The 10,888-nt window shown below is 24.8% G+C and overlaps 2 protein-coding genes across 2 annotated transcripts; both read left to right on the forward strand.

The window, feature by feature from the left end:
- The first annotated feature begins 6 nt into the window (after positions 1-6).
- Positions 7-1,061, forward strand: LOC135143494 (uncharacterized). Its single transcript, XM_064075359.1, has 7 exons — positions 7-71; positions 178-259; positions 327-397; positions 453-559; positions 611-820; positions 869-931; positions 983-1,061. The coding sequence occupies exons 1-5, from the start codon at positions 46-48 to the stop codon at positions 688-690; spliced, it is 366 nt and encodes a 121-aa protein (XP_063931429.1). The 5' UTR covers positions 7-45; the 3' UTR covers positions 691-820; positions 869-931; positions 983-1,061.
- Positions 1,062-3,616: 2,555 nt separating this feature from the next.
- LOC135143503 (uncharacterized) lies at positions 3,617-10,627 on the forward strand. The gene is made up of 10 exons (XM_064075381.1): positions 3,617-3,691; positions 5,196-5,290; positions 6,963-7,029; positions 8,003-8,061; positions 8,118-8,224; positions 8,291-8,400; positions 8,959-8,977; positions 9,040-9,104; positions 10,028-10,072; positions 10,481-10,627. Exons 1-10 carry the CDS (start codon positions 3,656-3,658, stop codon positions 10,625-10,627), a joined length of 750 nt encoding a protein of 249 aa, XP_063931451.1. The 5' UTR covers positions 3,617-3,655.
- The last annotated feature ends 261 nt before the right edge of the window (positions 10,628-10,888 follow it).

Genomic DNA, 10,888 nt, shown 5'->3' on the forward strand with positions numbered 1-10,888 from the left:
GCCTGCTATTTGTATTACTGCATCGAAAAGCTTTTAGAAAAGTCAATGATCATCTTCGTGGCCACTTGCGAGTAAGATATTGAAACTTTTGTATAATTTATTTATAATTATTATTATAGTTATAGTTTTGTAAATTTTTATTTTTTTAATAATTTATTGTAAATTTGTAATGCGGAGATCTTGTCATAAAATACATCTTATGTTGAACGAGCTGAACATCTTAAGCACTCCTTTGCACTCAAAAATTACTCAATCTCAGGTTTTATATGATTCAATATATTTTTAAAATGTTAATTAAATTTATTTTTATTAATTTTTTTTTTTAGAGAACTTCGTCGCTTGCACGCTTTCGAGGAGGGGCAGTGCCCATCCTCGTTGCGACCGACGTGGCCAGCCGGTTTTATTTTTTTATTTTAATTTCTGAATCTTTAAGTTTTTAAAATTTTGTTTAGCGGGTTGGACATTCCTCTCGTGGATTGCGTAATTAATTTTGATCTTCCTTTGAAGGAGGATGATTATATTCATCGCGTGGGTAGGACAGCCCGAGCGGGGGGGTTAGGTAGGTTTGCTTCCCAGCTTCTTTTTTTATATGATTTTCATTTGTTTATAGGAAAGTCTTTGACGATTGTATCTCAGTTTGACGTTAAGCGCTTTTTGAATATTGAAAAAAGAATTAGTTTAAATTTATAAATTTATATTTTTTGCAACTAATTTTCTTTTGAATTATGGAAGAGAAAAAATGGAAGAATTGGATTTAAATGAAGATCTTGTTTTAAAAGGGTTGAAAAAAACTACGAAAGCGATGCGCATTGCTGATTTGGTAAAGCATTTTAATTTTTCTTATAAGAAATATTAATTGCGTTTATAGAAAATGGAGGATAGTGAGTTCGGAGCAAAACAGAAGAGAAATGCGGAAAAGCAGAAAATTTTGGTGGTTTTTTTATTTGTTTACATTTGTGCTATTATTTATATCTTTGAACAGGAAAAAGGAAAATCGCAAGCAAAAAAAAATGAAGTGAATATTTTTTTCTTGTAGAAATAGTGATACTTTTTAATTTAATTGGGAAAATGGATTTTTTTATTATAATAAATAAAACTATACTTTTCAAAGTTCTATGAAATTTAGCATTTTATAATGATTTCTGAATTATAAACTTTCATGGGCCCTAATTATAATTTAGTTTACTGTGATTGTTGTATTGCTGTGCATACAGCTTCGCAGCGCATTTAGTATTTGGACTTTTTTATTACTCATTAAGGAATATATTTTAATTCCATGGTTTTTTTTTTTGAAAAGGGGCTCATCAAGCATTATGTCAAACAAGCGCTTTGTAAATTTATATTTTACTTTGTATGATAATCTAATTGTGTTCTGCTATTTTCCCTTCGAGTGTTACGCTTTTTATATAATATATATAAAAAGAAATTAATTATTTTGATTATTCTTTAACAAGTGCTTTGTAAATTTATATTTTACTTTGTATGATAATCTAATCGTGTTCTGCTATTTTCCCTTAGAGTGTTACGCTTTTTATATAATATATATAAAAAGGAATAAATAACTATTTTGATTATTTTTTAAATTTTATATTAAATTGCGAGTGGCACGCTCTCTATTTGTAGTAGAATGGTGCCCATATACTAAGTTTTCTAATAAAAAATGCTCTCTAAAATTAATTTTAACTTCGTGTGTACACTTTTAATGTTCTTCGCACAGCCGCGTACAGCAGGGTGTTAAAACTAAAAAGTCTTAGGAAAAACACTGCATTAATGTTTAAAAGTAAATCTATATTAGCGGACAGGAACGAGATCAGCAACACTAATAATCCTTGGCTCATACTGAATAAAGAGAAGCAAGAGCAAAGATCTCTGCGCTTCTTCACCACTAATTTCTTTATACACAGAACTGGAGGCCTTCTTCTTTTAAACGTGGTTTTCTTAGACACTTTTTACTCAAAGAATTCGTATAGCATTGAGCTTATTAGTATGGAAGGATTGTCGAGAAAAAAAAAAGCGCTAGACACTCATGGGTATGCAACTCTATTCTAAGGGACTTGCTAGATTTAACTTATTAAGGCTAACTTTTGATTCTTCAAACAGTTTGCTTGCATAGTAATAGTTGTAGTAGTTTTTATGAAATAATACATATCTTAGATCTGACCTAAGGAGGTCCGACTTTTTTTCTTATATGCTTTTTCGTTGGGAAGTTCGTTAAAGATAGTTGGTTACGAAGATTGGATAAAGTGTACAAAATTTATATTAAATTCCTTTATGTGCTCCGTTAGCTGCTTTTAAAAATTCCTGAAATACGCTTTAAATCTTTTTTAAGGAACTAAAAACTATGACGGGCTACGAGGCTGACTAATTATTATTACTCATTTAAAAAGGTTATACCTCTAAACTTCTAAGAAAATTTAACGTGGAGATTAAGAACTTTGTTCATTTCAGAGCACTATGAATCTGAAATACCGCATCGCTCCTTTTATCTATTCTTTTGCTTTTTACAGGCCAGATTTTTTTTTAAAACTATAGGTAAACGTTAGGACATGCAAGCATGTATTAAGTTTGAGCTTATTTTTAGCTGAGACGTCGTATAGCTATTCAATTTCACGGAATACGAGTTATTTATAACATAAAGCTGTTAAACGAACTACGAAAATACTCACAGTTCTTGTGTTTTACGGAGTTTTTAAATAAACCTTGTAATACCACTAAACCGTCAAAATTTTATATATAATATTATCGTAGTTTTGTCCGTTATCTACCATTTTTATTTAACTTAAAAACTTTGACACGAGCTAAAACGTTGCTGGTTTTACTCTTTCCATGCCTGCTTTTAGTTTCTTGGCAAGATTGTGTTCTCGAATAGCTTATAATAGATTACAACTAACAACTTCGTTCGGAGAAGCTTTCGCTTAGATATTGGGACTTTAGAGCCAAAATTGTTACCTACCCACGCTATTATACTACTCTTTATAAGAAAGTACAAACTTTTGTTGTTTCAGTTATTAAAAATACAATATTCATAAAGTGGCTTTTCCCCATATTTTTGTTATTTATTTATTCATTAAAATGTTATGTTCAATGTATATTATTATTTTTTCAATCACTAAGACATCTACAAAACTAAATTTATGTCATTTAGTTTCCACTTAAGCATACCTCAACACTTCTTGATGATGAAGAGATCCTGCCCGTGCACGATAATGCAGGCAACAGAAAATAGTATTATAAAAATCGCTACTAAAATTATAATTTAAAATTAACGTCGCTACTTACAGTTTTCCAGTGTTACGTGTATTCACTGAAGGGATTTCCGGTAAAGTTTTGGCTTCTTATGTAGAATTTATACGCCGTGCTGCAAAAGGTTGGTTTCTTTTTTGGAAAATTCAGATTCATACTTTTTGCTAAGCCACGACTTGTACTTTTTAGTTTTAAAAAGAAAAATTTAAGTTTTAAATTTTTTTTTAATACTTTGCTTTGTATAAGTACTTAATTTTTAATATATTTTTTTATTTCAAAGTAGTTAATGAAATTATAAAACCAATTTTTTTTAGAATTTGAAATTCCCATTAGCGCTGATAGAAGTATATTAAAAAAAGTTAAGGAAATTACTGTTCCGCGTGCCTTTTTTGCTCATTCCAAGACGAGGATTATGTACGCCCGAATTACTTATCAGAACGAATTAACGGTAATTTTTTTTTCTTATTTTATACTAATTTTATTAGAAATAATAATTTTTTTAAAATAATTGAATTTTAAGTAATTTAGAATACTATTTTTTTCAATACACAATTCACACTATAGAGAATTTCTTTAATAATTTTTTATGCTACAAGTTGCGCTGTTGCCTAGAAACAAATTACTTACAATTTAAATTCTTAAAGTATAATTTTTATAAGTACAAAAATAATTTTTAAATTAAAAATAAACTAATTTTTTATAAATATATATTTTTAATTTGGTTAATTTATAGTTTTCTTTAATATCTACTTGTTTTAAAATTTACTTGTAACTAATTTTTTTAAAAAATTTTCTGTTGCAAGTAAATTCTTTGCTCCCGTTCTAATTGTTTATCAATTTTTTTTTTAATTGGCTGACTTTCAATTATGTTTAAAATTTATATAATTATTATGAAAATAATATTTTTGTTACTATTCTATTTTGGATGTAGATAATATCTGTTAAGGACTCATGATTTTTTTTACGTTCGATTATCTTATTTTTATAACTTCGCTAAACTTTTTAATATCATTTATTGTATATTTATAATAATCTTTAATGATTATTAAATTTTAATTTACTGTATTTGTGACTATGTTACCAAAAAATATAAAAACTAAAAAACCTTTACATAATAAAAACTTTATTACCGATACTTTTATTATTAATTTAAATTTTTACTACAAATTAATTTTTTTAATTTTTAAATTAAAGATGGATCTTTTATTTTTTTCCTAATATCATGTTGATTTTATGTTATTTTACAGTTTTATAAATTATTTCATGCATTTGTTAGATGATTTTAAAACTTATTATTAATAGCAACTAAATTTATATTATATTTTTTTGCGTTTAATTTATTTTTAATTTGGCTTCAAGTAAATTTTAGATTATTTTTTATATATAATAAATTTATTTTTTGTTAAATTTATTTTATTTCAATTGTATTTATTTTTATTGATATTGTTTTACTTAGCAATAAATACTATCACTAATGCATTTCTTATTACTTTTCAGTTTTTATTTTAAATTACTTTTAAATCTACTTTATTGTAAAAAGTAATTTTTATTTGCATTAATTTTATGCATCTGCATCGTTAATTTTTTTTTAAAAAAATATAGAATATAACTTTTTTTACTTCTCTTTCCGCTTTACGAAATTATATTATAATGCTATTTTACCATTGAAAATATTCTTCTATAAATTTAACTGTTTTCTATTTTTTGTATACTGAAATTAAGGTTAGAAATTTTAAATAATTATTTTAATGTTTGATATTAAAAAAAATTTAATTTACCGCTTTCGTGATAGCAAAAAAGAATTATTAAAATCTAAATAGTATTTGGATGAACTAATTAATTAAATTTAACTTTTCATAATTTTTCTTTTTTAATTAATTTCAATTTTAATAATTTTGATTTTAAATTTTTTTTAAAACTCATTTTTTTTAAAAAATCTGCTTTTGCTTCAGTTATACAATATTTCACCCGAAACGAAAAAAGTATTTGTAGATTACATCGCTACTCATTCTCCTGGCGGCGTCTTTCTTGCTTTGACTGATATCGAGTAAAAGATAATTGTTTATTTAATTATATATAAATTATTTTAATTTATTTATAAAGTTTCTTTAAAAGTTTCTTTTAATAGTTATTTATACTAATTTATAATATCGTATATTTTTATTATTAAATAATTTTTAAATTTATTTATTTAGATTTTTGTTTATATTCAAAGTTACTTAAAAAGTTTGTTTTAATAGATTTATATCCGTATTTCAGGTTTCATAAAAACTTGTTTTTAACAGAAATTTTTATTAACTTTATACTATTTAATTTAATTATTATAGTAATCTATAAAATTATTTTATTTTTTCATAGAATTAACTTTAAATTATTTTTTTTAAAAGTTGTTCAAAAGTTTGATTTTAGTAGTAATTTCTAATTATACCAGACATATTTTTTAATTTGTTTTTTACTTAAATTTATTACAAATTATATTAAATTCGATTTATGGTTATCTAAAAGTTTTTCAAAAAGTTTAATTGCTAAGTAAATTTATTTTTTTTATATTCATATGGTGCATTATTATCAAAATTTTTAGTATACGGAGTTTTGGGCTCCTTAAACATATATAGTAAACGTACCTTTTTGGAAATATCGATTTTTTGCTAAAATTAATTTTAGAATTTTTTTTATTTTTTTTTATCATTTCTGAATAATTTCGATTTATTTTTTATGTTACTATTATTAAGATTTATATATTTCTTAATTCCTTTGAATTGGATTTCAAGATTTAAGTTCTTCTTTAAAGTTTTTTGAAAAGGTTGATTTAGAAAGAAATTTTCTTGTTTATATGTATTTTTAAATTATAAAATTTTTAGAAATTTTAGTTTTCTTATAAAAGGTAAAAATGTAATAATAAAGAAAACTAAAAAGGAATTTATATATTTATAATATTTTTTTTTACTTTTAAAGGAAAAAGTAAACATTTTTATATCTAATAAATATTTTATTAATTTAATTGTTTTTCATATATAATAATTATATTTACTTTTCTTTTCTTAAATATATTACTTGTGTATAATATAAACTTTATAATATCGATAGCATGCTACTTTTTTTTTTTTACTGCCTGTAATATTAAAAAAATAATAAAAACGATAATAATAATAAAAATCCTGAAAATATAAAATTTATAATAAAAACAAATAAAAAACAATAAAGAAGTAGTAATAAAAAAAAATTATATAATGAAAAATACAAGTTTTGAATTTATTTTTTTTTTGAAGTATACGAAAAAAATAGTATAAATTTTTATAATATTTGAAAGTTGTTTTGTTTATTATAATAATATATAATTTTTTTCTGTAATATGAAAAAAGTAATACAGAATTTTTATATACAAAAATATATTTTTATTCTTTTTTAAAAATTTTTTATTTATTATAAATAGTATTTTATATTTTTTCTCTTTAATTCTATATAAAAATGTATAGCTTACTTATTTTTTTTTGAAAGTTTTTATATTATAAAAATATATTATTGTTATTTTTAAAGTTTTTACTTATTTAAACAATTTTTTGTATAATTTCTTTATAATTTTATATGAAAAAGTATATTTTTATTACTTTTATAAGTTTCTACATATTATAATCATATAAGTTTTTCATTTTCAATTATATAAAAAAAGTAATATAAACATTTTTAGTGTATAAATATATATGTTTATTATATTTTAGACACTTCACTTTATCTCAGCTCATTGAACGTTGCGGAGGCGAAGCGGCTCTTCAAGAATATAAAAATGTGCTTTATTTATTAGTATATATATAAAATTTCCAAACTTGTTTTATTTTTTTGAGAGAAACTTATTTTTTTATAAACAATTTTTATATATATTTTTATTTTTTTTATAGTTTGTATATGAAACTTGTATAGATCTATAATGATTTTTTAATATAATAAATAAAAAAGAATAACACAAAGGTATAAGTTGCTTATACTGAAAAGTTTTTATTAAAAATATAAAATTAAAAACTAAATGCTTTATTAAAGCTTAAAAAAAGTTTAGCGTGTATTTTTACTTTAGCAGATGAAGTATTATTATTAAAAGGTTTATATTCTTATTATTTATAATCATTATATATTATTTTTTTATTATTATTATTAATTTTACGCGATTTTAAAGTTTTATACAGAAAACTTTGTGAATTTTAAAAAAAAAAAATTTAGAAAACTAAAAAAATAGTAAAAATGAATTTATTTTATTTAACTTTTCTACATGTCTAATATTATTTATTATTAATAAAATTATTCGTTTTTTTATAATTTTTTTTTTCTTTTATATTCATTTATATATATATTTATGTATTTAACTTTTTATGTTTTCATTATTTAATATAGATATTATTTTTAGAATATTTAAAATTAAATATTTCTAATTGTTTAGTTATAAAAAATATATTGACTAAGAGAGTTATCTTGTTCCTTTTTTTTTAAAATTTATATATTTATTTTTTAATTTAATTTTTCAAAAAATACACTTTAGATTTCCAAATTTTTTTTGTATTACTTTATTTTTTTTTTAATAAATTTATTTAGTTTTTTAAAAAATAAATTATATTTTCTTTCAATCGAGTTTATCGGAAATTATAGAGTTTTAAAAAGTATAATTTATAAAATTGTTGTACAAAAAATAATTTTAATAATTTACTTTCTGATTATATTATTATTTTACGATTGACCTTTTATAAAATTTATAATTAAAAAAATAATTTAGAAAGACATAGAAATCATGTTCAATAAATCTGTACTTGCAGCTGACCACACCAAAGATAGGTCTACTTATAAACAACGTGCTTATGATTTTTAAATTAAATGTTACTTTTTATAAGATTTCCGGCCTCCACACGTGTTCTTGCTATCCACGAGATTGCCGAAAAGGAGCATCTCCCCCTTGAAGCCGCCTTGGAAAGGGCCGTCCAGCTTGGCATTCTCGCCGGTTAATTTTTTAGTTATTTAATATCAGTTTTATAAATTATGTAAATTTCTAATTTTTTTTTTCTAGGCAATCACGAGCGAATTGTTCCGCCAAAGATTGACGATTCGGTTCGTTTGCAAAGTCATGTTGGGATATACACTTTAGAAGAAAATCATACTTTTGAAAACAAAGAGCAGGTGTTAGCAAGGCAACGTCTTCAAAATAAAAATATATAATCAAAAATTCTGGTTTCCTAATTGTTGTAGTTCTTTCTTTCTGTAGCTAAAATATTTCAAGTAAAGCGATTACCCGCATGACATTATATAAAGAAATTAATTTGTAATAATTTTAATTTCATAAGCAGATTTTTATAAATACAAAAAAATAATTTTTTTTAGAATGGCCGGGTTGTATATATAGTACTATCACATACTCATACAACAACCGAACACAACCGAATGGCAAGAGGCCATCCGAATGTGGCAAGTTATTGTTATATTAACGTAACTCTACAGTTTTTACTTCTTTTACTTTTTAGATGAATGATTTTTTTCTTAATAATTTTATTATTAAATTTCTTAAAAAAAACAATGTTCCGGTCGTTCTACCTAAAATTAACCTTGAACTCGATACTCGTGATTAGACACTTTTTAAAATAAGATCCTCTCACAGCACGAGCAGTAGCAAATAGTAGTTGATAATAAGGACATCCTACACGGTGGAACTTGATTTTGACTAGGTTCAACTGATTTAAGGTGGATCCATATATCCTAAGTTACTGAATTTTTTCCCGATCGTTTGGTAGTTTTCCCTCGTTAATGCTTGTGCGTGCTAAGGACCTCAGACAATAGAGCCGATCTGTATTAAATGTAAAGTTGTTTTATCTAAAGGGCAAAGACGGGTGAGTAGGAACTTAGTCCCAAAGACTCTAGCTAAAAAAGGCCTATAGTCTAAAGGGCGATGAATGCAAAATGTTGCCTTAGTTTATAGAAATAGAGGCATAGAAAAAGAACCAAGAGCTCAGTCACGTAAGTGAGAGATAAAGAAGTTTTTTAACTTTATCGTAAAGAGATAGAAAAGAAACTACACTGAAACGACCAAAAAAAATTTTGAGTCTTTTCACTATTTTTCAACTGTAGGATGAACTTTTTTCATCTAACTAGGTAAAGCGGCCGTAGTTTTCTTGCGGGTACTAGCTTTTTGAAGTATTCTTGCTAAACAGGGAGAGATTTCTTCTTTTGCATTAATTTCTATTCTCCTTTAAAATTTTATTGGTGTTAAATAGGGTTTTTATCACATATATACATTAAACCCATTTCCGCTTCATTGCCTTTCTTCATTTATATACAACAGGAAATTGTACAATCAAGTGGTAAAAGCCCAAAATTTAAAGGCTAAAATGGAATAATTCAGGATATAGCCAAACATAACTCTGGAGGTAAAAAATGAACATCTTAATTGAAAAACATTCAAAATCGAAGACTAAATGGTAACTAGGAATGTAGTGTTTGACTTAAAACTTATATATAATACTTAAAACAATCCATGTGATACTAACAAATATATATGGAATTCTTAAAGGTTTTGACCCAGCAAAGTGCTATTTGAATGATAAAGTATTTATTATTATAGAAAAAAAATCGGCCGATACTTGTCTGATGATTAGTTAGAAGCCGTGAAATATAAACATTAGGTATATAATTCCGAACTCTTATTACTGCTATATTTATTCAAGATTTTGAAGAACTTCGGTAACTTAACCCCGTAAAGGTTACTGGATACTATTTTTACCACTTAACGCCCAGGTTCAATTCGCATGGGTAGGTCTATGAAACTAAACTACAAGATCGGTCTCTAGAACAATCTCTGGTAAGTTTGAGTACCATGTTCTAACGGATTAGGCAGCAACCAACAAAACATAAGAAAGTGGTAAATTTCGTTACCAGTGTACTTAAAACAAACCTATTTTAAGCCCGAGTTTTGCCCATTAAAGGGTTAATCGTAATACTCTTGCTAAACATGAATATATTTATGAAATACACTTGAAGCGTTATAACAGAGTAATATCTAATTAAATACCAATAATTTAGAAACCGATAGTTGATTTGATTGCTTTTTCAGTTTTACTTTATTAATAGATTAACCAACTACGCTACTAGATGGCAGGATACTGAGAATATATGTGCTTTTAAGCAGCTCCAAACCCAATTCATTATATTTAGGCTGTTTAAGACTTGAAAAATAATTTGCAATAGTAATAACTGAGCCTTACTATAGCCGACCTCCATACACCAGGCGAACGGCGACGCCTACGTGATCCACCCTATCTTCTTTTCAGAGGATCTGCCAGGTGGTATTCAGGCGTGCCTAACCTCGGCGTCAGTGGGACCAGACTATGCACGTGATGTTTCCTCACTTAAATAAATATAGTGCAATTTGTCTTTTCTTCAAAGCCTTACGTTGCTTAAATCCTCCCCCCTGAAATAATACATAATTGCTTTAACTAACTAATTATTAGAAGCGAGTTCCTTTAAAAAATTAGAGAAAGTTTTATATTGGTTTCTTTAAAAACTATTATATAACTTAGAAAAAAAACCGTACAAAATTGTAATAACTCTGACTATAAATATTTATTGGCGGCTGAGTTTGTAAACAAAAAAAATTTATAATAAAAGGACTCCAACA

The sequence above is a fragment of the Zophobas morio genome, unplaced genomic scaffold, assembly GCF_036711695.1.
Source record: "Zophobas morio isolate AGI-343-1 ecotype UQ-CSIRO unplaced genomic scaffold, CSIRO_AGI_Zmor_V1 ptg000062l, whole genome shotgun sequence".
Classification (NCBI taxonomy): Eukaryota; Metazoa; Arthropoda; class Insecta; order Coleoptera; family Tenebrionidae; genus Zophobas; species Zophobas morio.

What these genes read in the sequence shown, in the direction of transcription:
- LOC135143494 (XM_064075359.1), top strand. Translation starts at nt 46, where the DNA reads ATGATCATCTTCGTGGCCACTTGCGA. An exon ending in ATCTTCGTGGCCACTTGCGA is followed by an intron (nt 72 to 177) that starts GTAAGATATTGA and finishes TGTAATGCGGAG; the next exon opens with ATCTTGTCATAAAATACATC. An exon ending in AGCCCGAGCGGGGGGGTTAG is followed by an intron (nt 560 to 610) that starts GTAGGTTTGCTT and finishes ATTTGTTTATAG; the next exon opens with GAAAGTCTTTGACGATTGTA.
- LOC135143503 (XM_064075381.1), top strand. Translation starts at nt 3,656, where the DNA reads ATGTACGCCCGAATTACTTATCAGAACGAATTAACG. An exon ending in CTTGCTTTGACTGATATCGA is followed by an intron (nt 5,291 to 6,962) that starts GTAAAAGATAAT and finishes ATTATATTTTAG; the next exon opens with ACACTTCACTTTATCTCAGC. An exon ending in GCTGACCACACCAAAGATAG is followed by an intron (nt 8,062 to 8,117) that starts GTCTACTTATAA and finishes ACTTTTTATAAG; the next exon opens with ATTTCCGGCCTCCACACGTG.